Here is a 15188-nt window from a genome sequence, read left to right on the forward strand (position 1 = left end):
CTACAGCTGTTTTAATAAGGCATGTTTGTGGCGCTTTGACTATGTTTTTATGAGCCGGGGAAATTTCAAACGTTCCTGGCTGCATGACATTGCCACGTCAGGAGATAAGGACACTGCATTTAGACCAATTGCAACCAACATGTACGTAACTTGTCTTGGTGGCCTGATCATTTCATGCTGGAGCGTCCGAGTAAATACTTCAAATTAACACCTCAACAATGCCCGCCACACAAAACCGTAAATCGATCCTTTTAATCGATCTTGTTCACATAAATTCATGTACTTCTTGAGTCCCGTGAGATCTTGTCACATTGCGACAGTAGCCTCTCAAAATGATGTATGTATGTATAATGTAACTGGACTGGTTTCAATTCTTAATGTAAATATTCATGTTTTTACAAATTGTGTTGGAGCGAGTAGTCTCTACTATTTACAACATTACTTTTGTGAATACCTTCCATATGAAAGTAAAATTATATATTTAGAAAATATAAAATTGTGACACACACTGATTTACTGCATGGGTGACGAGGCTGATGATATCCTGAGTGAGTTGAATCTGACAGAGGTTCAACAGCACACGTACCAAGAGGTGTGACAGGGACTCCAAAACGTCTTCCTTGTCAAGAAAAACATAATCTTCAAGCGTATTATATACAATATGTATATCGGTAGGGAGGGGAGAGTGTGGATTAGTTTATCACTGCACTGTATGTGCTGGCAGAGCATTGTCGCTATGGGGCGCGACACAATGAACTAATCAGAGACAGAATTGTCATCAGACTGCAAACAAGATAAAAGTCTCTACGCTTGCAGTTGGATACAGATCTGATCCTTGAAAAAGCCATAAGAATAGCACGGCAAAGCGAGGAGGTGACGAGACAGCTGTCTTACCTGCATTGGGACACCAATTCAGAGGCAAGGATGCTGAATCTGTTGACAGTGTTCAAGAGCAACTTAACCACTGCTAATAGCCAAATAAACAAGTCCCACAGTACTCACTGCAGCAGAGGTGAGCAAACTAAGGCCCGCGGTCCGGATCCGGCCCGTTGGTATATAGCCTTATGGTCTGAGCTTCCAAGGGGAGGCAGGGCTCTAGCAGTATAGGCTTCCTTAATAATAATTAAAATGATTTCTCGTGCCACATTTTAACATACTGATGAAAGCCAGGCAGTGATTTGTCCAGATTACAGTGATTTACGTCCCCTAGGATTAACATGAGGGTGTCCGGCTTGTCTCTTCAGATTACAGTGATTTACGTCCCCTAGGATTAACATGAGGGTGTCTGGTTTGTCTCTTAAATGCTGGTGAATACAGTCCGTGATCTGTCTCGCTGCTTTCGCGGCATTCCCGTTTGGTGGCACATACATGACACACACAAATATGTTGGTGAACTCCCTCGGGAGGTCGTATGGTTGCAGGGATATGCACAGCAGCTCCAGATTGGGGTTGCAGAATGTCTTTTGTGGCAAAATTCCGACACCAGCTGTCGCAAAGGTATACGCAGAGACCCCTCTTGTTTTCCCGGAAGAGTCATCTCGATCCAAGGTATGTGAGTGAACCCGTCCATTTTAATGAGATTGTCCGGGACATCCGCGTGAAACCAGGTCTCGGTAAACACCAGCAAGCCAGACTCAGGATATTCGAAGCTTGCTCCTGCCTGGGTGCGCAGCTCGTCCAGTTTGTTCTTGAGCAATCACGGATTGCAGAGCAGGATGGGCGGGAGTGGAAGTTTGACAGCTCTCCGCACCTGCTGCCGAACACCTCCTCTCCTGCCCCGCTTCCTGATCCTCTTGGGACGGCTTGCGTTGGCGTGGGTCGCCGTTATAATTTCACGGGAATGTCTTCCAGCACGCTAGGTGACGGCAGAAGTCCATACACCCGCAGGTTTCAGAGCTCGATCCTGCTGTGTCTGAGTTGTCCTGAGCTGGAGAGCACGCCGGCAAACACCGTGCTGGCAGCCCAGATACCGTCAGCCATACAAAAAACAGTGGCTTCATTCTTCTCCAGTTTGATGCACCAACACTCAGATTGACGCATAAACCCAAGCACAGACAAAGTAAATGCTGTGCCTAGTGTGCAGAGCAACGCCAAACAACATAACGCACCACAAACAACCAGAGTGCAGCAGCAGGGGGCCTCCTCCATGTCGCCTGCAGAGCAGCGCCATCTTGGATTCAGTAAATGAACGTTTCCTGGAATGGTTTGACTGTTATCATGTTAAAAACTTTCCGCAAACTGGACCGCTAATAAGAGAGGAGGCGAGTTCCATAGTGCTAACTATAAGCATCGAAGACTTCGAAGCGTCCCTTGGCTGGCTTCAAAAGTTCGTTGCACGACATCAGTTGAGCAATGCTGTTATGTGTGGTGATCGAGGGGAGGTAAAGTTAGAGACAATGGGTGAGTGGAAAGAAAACCCACCAGGCCTCTTACTCGTCTCATTTTGTCGCAAATAGTCCTAACTTTTTTATACTTTGTTTTTGTTTTTTTTATATACCTGTACTGTATGCTGCAGTTTTTATGTTATAAGTTTTTGGGCAATATATTGTTTCACTTTGTTGCTTGTGTTGTCACACATGTATGTTGTTAACATACTTGGACGTTCATACAGGACATATACTATAGTTGTTTCACTGTTGTCATTTAAAAAAAGGATGTTCATACTTTAATGCTTTTGTTCTGTTGATGTTTGGTATGGACTGTCAACATATGCAGTTTTTTTTATATGTACCGTATCTTGTGCTGACCCGGCCCACCTGTCAAATTTTAGAAATCAATGTGGCCCCCGAGCCAAAAAGTTTGCCCACCCCTGCACTACAGCAAGGAAAGGGGTGCACAGTCAGTGTGTCAGAGATGTGGCAGCTCCCCATCCCATCCAAAATGTGATTGTCCCGCTCATGAGGCAAAATGTCATACTTTCAGGAGGAAGGGACGTTTTAAGTGTGTGTGCAAGTTCAAATCTGCGCATTTAGTTACAGGTGACGAAGAAGACAAGAACGAGGAGGAGGTCCTCCTCGACAGTGTTACGACAGACCGTGACTCCGTGGATGGTCAAAACTGACAATCAGTGCAATGTGATGTTCAAAATAGATATGGGCGCCGTTGCATGCCGAGGCAGTGTCACTATGGAGACATTAAAGAAGAACTATCCAAAAATATGCACTGGGCTAGGAGAGACGCGGCAGCCGTATAACATCAAGCTGAAACTAGGGGCTGAACCTTTCTCATTTAAAACACCAAGGGGGATTCCATTGCCATTACTGGACAAAGTCAAGCAAGAGCTATCCCGCATGGAACAACTTCGGGTGATAAGCAGAATCGAGGAGCCAAAAGACTGGTGCGCTGACATCGTGGTGGTGCCCAAAAAAATCAGGTGCTGTACGCATCTGTTTCGATCTCACCAAACTCAATGAGTCAGTGTGTAGGGAAAAGTATATCCCGCCGTCAGTGGAGGAAACACTGGGCAAGTTGGCTGAAGCCAGAATTTTTAGTAAGCTGGATGCAAAAATGGGGTTTTGGCAAACACCTCTTACACCTTCGGGCACTATTACTTCAAGTGGCTACCTTTTGGAATAGCCTCCGCCCCTGAACACTTCCAGAATTGAATGGTAACAGAGGTTACAGAAGTTCTGGATGGTGTTGTTTGCCACATGGACAATGTGCTAATATGGGGCCGAACACAGGAGCAGCATGATGCCTGCCTGCATGCTAATTTGGAGAAGATCCAGGAGGCAGGAATTAGTCTCAACGTCAAAAAGTGTGAACTGTCGAAGTCAGAGGAGACATTTCTAGGCCATGTGATCTCCGACAGTGGGATCAGGACAGACCCAGGCAAGACTGAGGCAGTCATGATGATGCCGGAGCCAATGAATGCAACAGAGTTGAGAAGTTTTCTCGGAATGCTGAACCAACTGGAGAGGTTTGTGCCTCGGTTGGCAGAGAGAAATAAGCCTCTCTGTGACCTCCTGTCCAAAAAGAACTGTTGGGTATGGGGTGTCGACAATGCGCAAGCCTTTCAAGATTTAAAGGATGCACTGATGTCCACACCAGTGCTAGCTATGTACAATCCCAATAGGGAGAGCAAAGTCTCGGGAGACGCGTCGTAGTACAGCTTGGGAGGAGTTCTTCTCCAGACGTGGGAGGAAGAATTGTGGCCAATATCCTGTGTGTCACAGTCTCTCAGATCTATGGAACAGATATATGCACAAGTGGAGAAGGAGGCTCTGGGGCTGACCTGGGCCTATGAGAGGTTCCACAACTTTCTCATTGGGAACCATTTCCTGATGCAGATGGACCACAAGCCTCTCCTGAGTCTTCTGGGGTACCAAGCCCTGGATGCTTTTCCTCCACGGCTCCAATGCTTCAGAATTCGACTCATGCGCTTCTTCCTCCATCTCTCACGTCCCAGGAAAATGCCTGTGGACGGCCGACACACTGTCTCGAGCTCCCATGGAGAGGGAGGAGACACCAGCTGACAAAGAATTGTTTGAAGATACGAAGATACGAAGACGTGGTAATGGAGAACCTACCGGCGACCACCAAATACAGAGAAAAGCTGAGAGAGCAGCTGCAGAGGGACAGTGTGTGTGCACATGTGATGCAGCTGTGCACAGAAGGCTGGCCTGAACACAGCCAACGGCACTATGGCTGTACAGAGCAGAGCAGGTGTTCCTTGCAGTCCTTTCAAAAGAATCCTCCTGAAGGGACAGAGACTCATCATACCTTCAACCATGAGAATTGACATTCTCGCCAAACTGCACGAAGGTCACCAAGGCGTGGTAAAGTGTAGACAGCGGGCGAGGCGATTCCATAGCCGTACCGAGGCCGACCATGGGAGGAGTTAGGATTTGTTCATGCTTGGAAGCAAGACCTACTTGCTGGTTGTGGCACGTGGAGATAGCTCCATTGGCCTCCACGAAGTCGAATGAGGTAATCCGTCATTTTAAATCAATCTATGCATATGTATAAGAGGGAGCACATAACTCCTACTCTGGCATCCCTTCATTGGCTTCCTATACATTTTAGAGTTATTTTCACAGGGTCGCCGTGGTGCAGCGGAGTTCTCAGGAGGCTTTCCAGAAAAACCATCAGAACCACCACAGCAGAGTCTTCCAGACCCACCATCTACTCCTACTAGAACTGGGTTTGGGAGAGTCGTGGTGAAACAAACCAGGTTGGACTTACAATTGTTTTTTCCCTTCTTTAGCTGTTATACAGAGAACGGGGGAAGACAACAAAAGATACACGCTACAACACGCAACATTGTGCACAGAACCTCATCACTCAACCTAGGACAGGATGTGTGGATTAAGGACCAAGGAGCAGGAGCCTTCATTGAAAGACATGCCTCTCCACGATCATATCTGGTGGAGGGACCCCATGGGACCATCAGATGAAACTGTCGTCATCTAATCCCAATGAGGTCATCGCCTGAGCAGGGTCGCCGTGGTGCAGCGGAACTCTCAGGAGGCTTTCCAGAAAAACCATCAGAACCACCACAGCAGAGTCTTCCAGACCCGCCATCTACTCCTACTACTAGAACCGGGTTTGGGAGAGTCGTGGTGAAACAAACCAGGTTGGACTTACAATTGTTTTTTCCCCTTCTTCGTTCTTCCTCTGACGTTTCAGAGACAATCATAAGTTTAAAAAAATGATGGAATGTTGAGATATGATTGTACATGTTGTTCTGTTTCACTGTACAATGTTTAGCCAGTTACAGAGCGTAGAAGAGGATTAGTTAAGATGGATGTTCAAGTTATTGGTTTTGGAGTGGATTGTTCAAACTAACAGTATCCTTCTTTATGCGTACGTGATTCTTTGGCACAGTCTTAGGCAGCATACCTTACAACCATGAGGCATAATAATCCTCAAGGTCTGTTGAATCATTGGTCGTCGATCCAATGATTTTAGAGAGGGGAGATGTGGTGTAATCGTGTACGACAAAAACTAGTCGCTGTGCGATTATGTCACGGGTGTGCGTTGGGAGTGGGAGATGAGAGTAGGGATGAAAGAGCTAGAGACACGCATCGCGGAAGCATAATAAAAGTTATCCACGTTAACTCAACAGTTGAACTCACGTGTGCCTCATTCAACACGACAAGTATCAGGTAGCACCAGCTAGAAAACGAATAACTCCAAAAACAAGTAGCCGCAACAAAAGAATGTTTTACACAAATGGAAAAAGCAATGGGTATGCAGATAGGGGAAAGTTTTATCTTCCTTTTTGTCTGCTTGTGCCAGAATCTCTAATTGAGAAAATGAATAGCATGAAAATGTTTTCTTCACATCTGAGGAAAACAAAGCCTCTCATGTTCTTTTTGCTTGAGTGCTACAGAGCAACTATTGACTCTGAATTGACTTGCTTGCTATTCTCCAAATTCATATTCCAGCAAAGAAGTTACTTTTCCTAGACTTCCTCACCGAAAATCTAAACTCATCAATACAAGTCTTGTTGTCAATGCTCATGGCCCTGACCATCATAACATCATAAGTGTGACGTCGATGAATTAAAAGAACTTGACAATAAAAGTGCCACTTTGTTTTTTTGTTTTTTGTTTTTTTTACCGCCGCCAAATCTTTTTCCAAAGTCTCCTGAAAAAAGAGATTTTAGTCTTTTTTTCCTGCACTTTTGGCGGAGCGTTCGTCTTTTCTTTAAAAATTGTGCTCTTCTCTGGACAAACTTTGCGCCTCTTCATCCTGGCAAAGAGGTTTCTCACCTTTTTAAAACATCTTCTGTCCAGTAAACGCGTTTCTGGGACTGGAAGTTGTGGCAGTCCAAGAGCTGAACTATGAACCACATCTTTTTTTAATTTTCGGGTCCTTTTTGAAGCCAACAGTTTGTGCTTTGTATTCTTGTTGCTTTCAGCAGTTAAAGGTTTTGCGGATGAGGTTGTGTTGTTTTCTTTGGTAGTTGACTGCACTTTTGTGGCCTCGATTGTCTTTTCATCCTCAGGAACCTCAAAAAGATGGTGTGGACAAGGATGTTCACTATCATCCTGTGATTCTGTTGCAATTGGGTGAACTTTGCACATCTGGCGTCTTGATAAGATGTCCGTAAAGTCGGCCTGGTTCTCTGCACTATGTGGAGCTGCCATGGAGTTTTCAGAAGGTTCTTCTGCAACAGATGACATTTTCACACTCTGCTCTCCTTGCACATTTGTGAAATTTGATGCCTCATATTCTCTTCTGGTATTATTAGCTAACATGACTAATCAAAGCTTCAAATATAGTGGTGGAGCATGTTTGTAGCACAGCAGAGAGAAGTACTCACCAAGAATGTCTGTGGTGGTTGGTTGGTGGCAACTATCATGTCCTAAAAGTTTTGCAGGTGAGTCCCCTTCTTGCTCTACTGGAGTTATAACATGAGTTTTAGATTGTGCAAGGTCTTCCCCATGTATTGACGCCCTGCCTTCTTTCATGGCATCCGAGTAGTCCACTACTTGATTCAATAGGGCCTGAAATATGGTGTTGGAGCACGCTTTCATTGCATCACTGAAGTACTTTTCTAGCATTTGTGGCACTGATGTTGTAACCTCTGGCAGTGAATGTTTCAATGGCTTTGATGGCTCTTCCGTTTGGTTTTTGTCAACACTATCATCATCCATGTGCATCTCTTGATAAGTGGATCTATCAGTAGCCTTTGTGATGAGTGCTTGGGTGCAACTGGGTGATACAGAACTTGTGTTTTGTGACAGTTCTTGTAGTGAAAGCGTCTCATCATGTGGACTGGTTTTGATGGTGTTTTCTATCCGGAACTCTTGACACGTGGTGGTTGGACCAGGTATAACTCCTGCATACTGCTCTTTTGAAGGAGATGGGCTCAATTTGGATGCCATGTCTTCATTTGATGTGATGTTCAGTTGATGAACAGAGGCCTCACAGGTGTAAGTCGGGGCAGCCTGGATGTCAACATCCAAACATACTAAAGTGGGGGATGAGGCTTGAGAGCCACTCTTAGGCTTTAAGTGTTCTGGAGTTGAATCCTTGTGGTCTTCTATGAGTGTGCACAAGTCTTCGTTCTGCTCCCCATTTGGAGATGATCTTGTGGAGGATTTTGATGACAACCTTTCTCTTAATATGACACCCCCATCATCATTATCACCCACTGAAACAAATTCTTGACAAGGGGAACTTGAGTCTGGTTTATCAGCATACTGGATGGCATCTTTGGAACATACTGAAGAGTGGCTTCCATGTCCTTTGGATTCATGTGTTGAATCTTTGTAGAAAACCAGATCTCTTTCAGGAGATCTTCCACTGCTGTTCTCCTCTCGTGGTGATGAGCTCAAGGATTTAGACACCATAATCTCAAGTTCCTGTTCAGCATCAACCTCCAGAAAATCTAACTCTGGTGGAGTTTCACCCCTTTTCTCATCCTCTAGTTGTGAAGGGCTCAATGATTTGGATGTTTTTTTCTCCTCCAAGTCACTATCAACCTCCACAAGAGCTACCGCCTGAGTTGAAGTCAGGGGTGGAGTTCCATCCCCTTTCTGCTCCCTTAATATTGATGGACTCAGTGACCTTGATATTTTATCTCCAACTAAGTCACTATCAACATCCAGATGACCATGGCCTGTAGATAGACTTGGTGATAGACTAAAGGATTGTGATGGTTTCTCTTCATCCACACCACTGACAACCTCCAAAGGTTCCAACTGCTGACCAGTAAATGTAGAGGGTGGTGTTGCATCACTATATTGTTCATGGCTAGATGACAGACTCAAGGATTTAGAGGCTTTCTCTTCATCCCCATCACTGTAACCATTCAAAGGATATGATCCCCGACTAGAAGATCTTGAGGGTGGCTTTGCATCCCTACAGAGCTCATCTCTTGGTGATAGACTCAAGGATTTTGATCGTTTCCCTTCATCCACATTCAGAGGATCAAATCCATGACATGAAGATCTTGAAGGTGGTGTTGCATCCCTATACTGCTCATCTCTTGGTGATGAACTCAAGGATTTTGATCGTTTCGCCTCTTCAACATCACTGTAACCATTCAAAGGATCAGATCCCTGACAAGAAGATCTTGAGGGTGGTGTTGTAGTCCTATACTGCTCATCTTTTGGTGATAGACTCAAAGATTTTGATCGTTTCTTTTCATCTACATCACTGGAAACATTAAGAGGATCAGATCCCCAACAAGATCTTGAGGGTGGTGTTGCATCCCTATCCTGCTCATCTCTTGGTGATAGACTCAAGGATTTTGATCGTCTCTCTTCATCCACATCACTGAAAACATTCAGAGGATCGGATCCCTGGCAAGAAGATCTTGAAGGTGGCGTTGCATCCCTATGCTGTTCATCTTTTGGTGATAGACTCAAGGATTTTGATCGTTTCTCTTCTTCCACATCACTGTAGCCATTCAGAGGATCAGATCCCTGACAAGAAGATCTTGAGGGCGGTGTTGCAATCCTATACTGCTCATCTCTTGGTGATAGACTGAAAGATTTTGATTGTTTCTTTTCATCTACATCACTGGAAACATTCAGAGGATCAGATCCCTGACAAGAAGATCTTGAGGGTGGTGTTGCATCCCTATACTGCTCATCTCTTGGTGATGGACTCAAGGATTTTGATCGTTTCTCTTCATTCACATCACTGCAACCATTCAGAGGATCAGATACCCGGCAAGAAGATCTTGAGGGAGATGTTGCATCTCCATAGTGCTCATCTCTTGGTGATAGACTCAAAGATTTTGATTGTCTCTCTTCTTCCACATCACTGTAGCCATTGAGAGGATCAGATCCCTGACAAGAAGATCTTGAGGGTGGTGTTGCAATCCTATACTGCTCATCTCTTGGTGATAGGCTCAAAGATTTTGATCGTCTCTTTTCATCTACATCACTGGAAACATTCAGAGGATCGGATCCCTGGCAAGAAGATCTTGAAGGTGGTGTTGCATCCCTATGCTGTTCATCTTTTGGTGATAGACTCAAGGATTTTGATCGTTTCTCTTCTTCCACATCACTGTCAACATCCAGAGTATCAAGCCCCTGACCAGTGGAGATAGAGGGTGGTGTTGCATCCCTATTCTGCTGATCTCTTGGTGATAGACTCAAGGATTTTGATCGTTTTATTTCATCCACATCACTGTCAACATCCAGAGTATCAAAGCCCTGACCAGTGGAGATGGATGGTGGTGTTGCTTCTCCATACCTCTCTGATGGTGACAGACTTAAGGATTTTGATCGTTTTTCTTCTTCCACATCACCATTAACTGCTGCGGAATTAGACTGTTGACTCTGAAAAAATTGGGGTGGAGTTTTCTCCTCATTTTGCTCCTCTGTTGGTGATATGTTCCAGGATTCAGATTGTTTTTCTTCATCCACATTATTGTCAACATCGAGAGAATCAAACCCATGACCAGTAGAGTTAGATGTGATGACATCCCCATGCCGCTCCTCTCTTAGTGACAGAATCAATGACTTTAATAGTTTCTCTTCATTCACATCACTATCAAACTCCACAAAATCCAACTCTTGACAGGCAGACGTTGCGGGTGGTGTTGTCTCCCGATGCTGCTCCTCTCGTGGTGATGGACTCAAGGTTTTTGATGGCTTATGCTCATCTAAAGCACTATTAACTTCCATAGGATCTGACTCCTGATAAAGAAGGTTAAAGGGTGGTGCCGCTTCGCTGACCTGCTTCTCTGCCACCTTTTCTTCTGGTGTGACAACCTTATCGTGGTCAAATTCTTGAACAATGGGGCTGCAGGGTGGTTTTATATTACCCGGGCTGTCACTGGAACATACGGAGGTAGGGTTGCTTCCATTTCCTGGGGTTTGTGGCTTTAAAGTCAGGTCATTGGAGACAGAAGGCTGTCCTCCATTGTGTTCCTCTTGGGATGAGTTTGACGATACACCGGCTGGTAGTTCTAAATTACTATCCTCAGGATATAATTCCTGACAAGGGATGGCTGGTGACACATCTCTGTTCTGCTCATCTTGGGGTGATGGTCTTAAGGATTTTGATGCCATGTGAACATCGTGTGAAGGATCAACGTAATGAACAAAGCCCTCGTAGATGGTTTTGGAGGCTGTCTTTATTGCAGCCTGGACTTCATCATCCAAGCATGTTGAGGCAGGGGATGAGGCTGTAGAGCTGCTCTGATGTTCTGAGTTTTTTGGGGTTGATTCTCTTTGGACACTCTGATCTTCTTGATCACCGGTGCACATTTGCCCCTCAAGAGGAGAAGCTAGCACAACATAGTCCACTTTTTCATCTGATGTGACACCATCATCCTCTACATAACCTGCCCCTCGTCTTTTGATTACACCATGCATGTCCTCATGGGAATCCACGAATTTGGGAGTGCCTGCTTCAGGACGACTTCCATACTTTGCAGCTTCCTGTGCCTGATCATTACAAAATGAGTCATCTTTCGCTTCCGAAGACTTGTTTTCTATTTGCTGCTCACTGTCATTATTGTTCAGGCCATCTACCAACCCAGAGAAAGGTGAACGTGAATTTTCATTAGTTTCTGTTGAGTTGTTGTCTGAGTCCATCTCCTTGTCTCAAAGTATATGAAATAAAATCTATTATTTTGCCTTATTAAGGTCATTATTTATGAACTTTCATGGCGACAAACTTGACAATTTTGTGTGTGGATGACAATTTTGTGTGTGGATGGTGGTTTGTAAACATAAGCCTTCATGATTGGGTGTGAGCTTTTAAAACCCAAAACACAGCCTTCAATGAATACACATGGTGCCTTCATTGACTAAACATAAGCCTTTATGACTTCAGTTATTCAGCCTTCGATGACCTCATCGGGATTACATCATAGTATGGTCAGGCTGGCTGTCACATGATTGATAGTTGGTGAGCATCCAACCCACTGACCAACAACTATTACAATGTTAATAATATTGGGCATAATTCAAGAGAGACATGTCCCCCAATTGATATTAAGGTAAGCAGCAATTATATAAATTTCAGTTCAATTTGATTAACACTAACATGTCAGTGAGTTGAAGGATTGCTACTCACTGGACATATCGTTCGGTACATCCTCTGCAAAAATGATTTGAGTGGGAGATTTTGCATTTGATAAAATGTTTAGTATTTTGCTTGTAGTTAACTGACAGTTGTTTTTAATATATTGCTTACCTATTTAGCGTGATGAAAATTACAATATTAGTCCAAAGCATTATTGGATCTCATTAGGTTGTTGTGGCCTGTTTTATTACTGTGCGGTATTTTGAATTATATAAGTTATTGAGGGGGGGGGGGGCACGGTGGCCGACTGGGTAGCACGTCGGCCTTAAAGCACAGGCCTTCCTATGTGGAGTTTGCATGTTCTCCACATGCGTGCATGGGCTTTCTAAGGGTATTCCAGTTTCCTCCTACATTCCAAAATCATGCATGACAGGCTCATGGAACACTCTAAATTGTCCATAATTGTGAGTGAGAGCATGGATGGTTGTTTGTCTATGTGTGCCCTACGATTAGTTGGCAGCCAGTTCAGGGTGTACCCCGCCTACGAACCAAAGACAGCTGGGATAGGCTCCAGCACGCTCACGACCCTTGTGAGGATAAGCGGACTAGAAAATGGGTGGATGGAAGTTATTGCCCTTCTGACATTCAACGGTCTCATCAAATTATAATCATAATAATAAAGTACTACGTTAAGTCACTGTGCCTTTACAAGACAAACAAAAGTGTCAAGCGGGTGTGCTGCTGAAGGGCACAAAAAATTGCTAACCAACAAACACAAATACGTTGCTCAGCTATTTTCTGGGGAATTAATCTGTTGCAATTTGCTCTTGGTATTTTGAAGGCATGTACAGTACTGTATGTGATTCACAGTTGTTTGGATTTACATTCCACTAAATGGGGAATTAGTTTACATTACAATCACATTTTGGAGAGAGAACTTTCAAACCTCTTTATTGAAATTACAAAATTACTATCCATGTTGTCATAAAAGGCTGCATGAACAATATATACAATATATATAATAAAGAAACCGCTTGTTTGTTTACATGACATCTTGTAGGACCTAGAAGATGTCATGTAAACAACACTAACCTTGATTAAATCTAGGTTACAGTTTTTCAATCATTTTGTTTGTTTGTTTGTTTGTTTGTTTATTGAACATAAAACATATATACAGTAATAATTTGACAGAAAATAAGGTAGATTAAAAAAAGTAAAAAGAAAGAAATCAATCTTCATTCAACACAGTTATTATGTTCAAGGGAGTAGGAAGAAGTAAAAAACTTATCTAGTCCTACCCCGTTATGTGATTGTATCTAATAAATCATTTTTATATCAATCAGAAAAGTAAGAAGAAAGAAGTCTCCATTAAGGCTCATACTTTACCCTTAACCGTGATATTTTTACAACTTTTGGTTTGTATCGGGATTATATACTTCCACACCCTGACACTCTTGTGTCAATTTTCTCTTAAATTCATAATGGATATTTATATACCTTTCTCTATTTATCAACTTAGTTCTGATTTATCATTATATTTAATGTTTTGAATTTATCATTTTAACTCTGATTGATGTAGGTTGTTTGTACTATTTTTTTGAATTTGTTTTTTAACTCAGCAAGCGATTTACTCATTTTCAGGTCCGTTTCGAGATTATTCCACAGATTAACACCTTTGATAGATACACTTCTTTGCTTGATGTTTGTTCTTGTTTTGAGTTTTTTGAATAAGTTGGTACCTCTTAAATCATAGCTGCTTTCTCGAATTTCGAAAAACTTCTGAATGTTTTGGCAGAGCAGGTTATTGTGTGCTTTGTACATTAATTGGGCGATTTTAAAGTCAACCAGGTCATAAAATTTCATCGTATTTAATTTGATAAATAGTGGATTTGTGGGTTCCGTATATTTTGATCTATTAATAATTCGAATTGCTTTTTTTTGTAGGTTGAGAATAGGGAGTGTGTTTGTTTTGCAGGCATTTCCCCATATTTCCACACAGTAGGTCATATATGGTAATAATAATGAAGTGTACAATGTGTACAATGATCTCTTATTTAGCACTTCCTTGGTTTTGTAGAGGATCCCTACGGTTTTGGCTATTTTTCTTTTTACGTTATCGATATGTGGCTTCCAACATAGTTTTGAGTCTATTACTAATCCGAGAAACTTGGTTTCATACGCTCTTTCTATCTCAATTGAGTTTACCATAATTTTAGCTTGGTGTTTGATTGGTCTTGTGCCAAAAACAATTAACTTCGATTTTTTCAGGTTAAGTGACAATTTATTTCTGTCGAACCAGTTTTTTAATTTGTTTAATTCGTTTTCTACGGTTGTCAGGAGCTGTTTCAGATTTATTCCAGAACAGTAGAAAGTTGTATCATCAGCAAATAGGACACATTTAAATTGTTTTGAGACCTTGCAGATATCATTTATATATAAGATGAATAGTTTTGGACCAAGCACTGACCCCTGAGGAACTCCGTGAGTGATTTTTAGTTGATTAGTTTTTTTATTGTTGAGTTGCACGTACTGATATCTGTTTTCTAAATAACTTTTTATCCATTTATAAGCTACACCTCTAATGCCATATCTTTCTAGTTTTTTCAATAATATACTGTGATCTATTGTGTCAAAAGCTTTTTTTAGATCTAGGAAAACCCCAACAGTAAATTCTTTGTTGTCTATATTAGTGGCTATTGCTTCCACAAACTCCATAACTGCCATTGAGGTGGTCCGTTTTTCCCTGAAGCCATATTGATTCTCACTTAACAGCGCATGCTTTTGTATAAAGCTATCAAGTCTGCGAGAAAATAGTTTTTCTAATATTTTTGAAAATTGTGGTAGTAGTGATATTGGTCTATAATTTGTAAACCGATGTCTTTCTCCACTTTTATAGATTGGAATAACTTTAGCAATTTTCATTTTTGATGGAAAGATACCAGCTTTGAATGACAGGTTGCATATGTGCGTGAAAGGTCGCACTACATATTCTATAATCTGCTTTATTATTGTCATGTCAATATTAAAGCAATCAGTTGACTTTTTATTTTTAAAAGTTTTTATAATATTTGATACTTCTTCTTGTTTTACAGCAGTAAGGAACATCGTGGAGGAGTTTTTTTCTACATATCTATCTATTTCAAACAAGTTTGTTGGATCAGGAATTTGTTTTGCTAGGTTACTGCCGATGTTGACAAAATACTCATTAAATTCAGTTGCTATTTCTGCAGTTTTTTCCAAAATAGTAT

The 15188-nt window shown here is 42.4% G+C and overlaps 1 protein-coding gene across 1 annotated transcript; it reads right to left on the reverse strand.

Annotated features, from left to right (window-relative positions):
• Positions 1 to 5331: 5331 nt before the first annotated feature.
• Positions 5332 to 10979, reverse strand: LOC147197841 (uncharacterized). Its single transcript, XM_086124158.1, has 2 exons — positions 7409 to 10979; positions 5332 to 5363 (listed from the first exon to the last, which is right to left on the reverse strand). The coding sequence occupies exons 1-2, from the start codon at positions 10977 to 10979 to the stop codon at positions 5332 to 5334; spliced, it is 3603 nt and encodes a 1200-aa protein (XP_085980284.1).
• Between the last annotated feature and the right edge of the window lie 4209 nt (positions 10980 to 15188).

The sequence above is a fragment of the Hippocampus guttulatus genome, chromosome 11 (genome assembly GCF_054856545.1).
Source record: "Hippocampus guttulatus isolate MCC_2025c chromosome 11, RoL_Hgut_1.0, whole genome shotgun sequence".
NCBI classification, from domain to species: Eukaryota; Metazoa; Chordata; class Actinopteri; order Syngnathiformes; family Syngnathidae; genus Hippocampus; species Hippocampus guttulatus.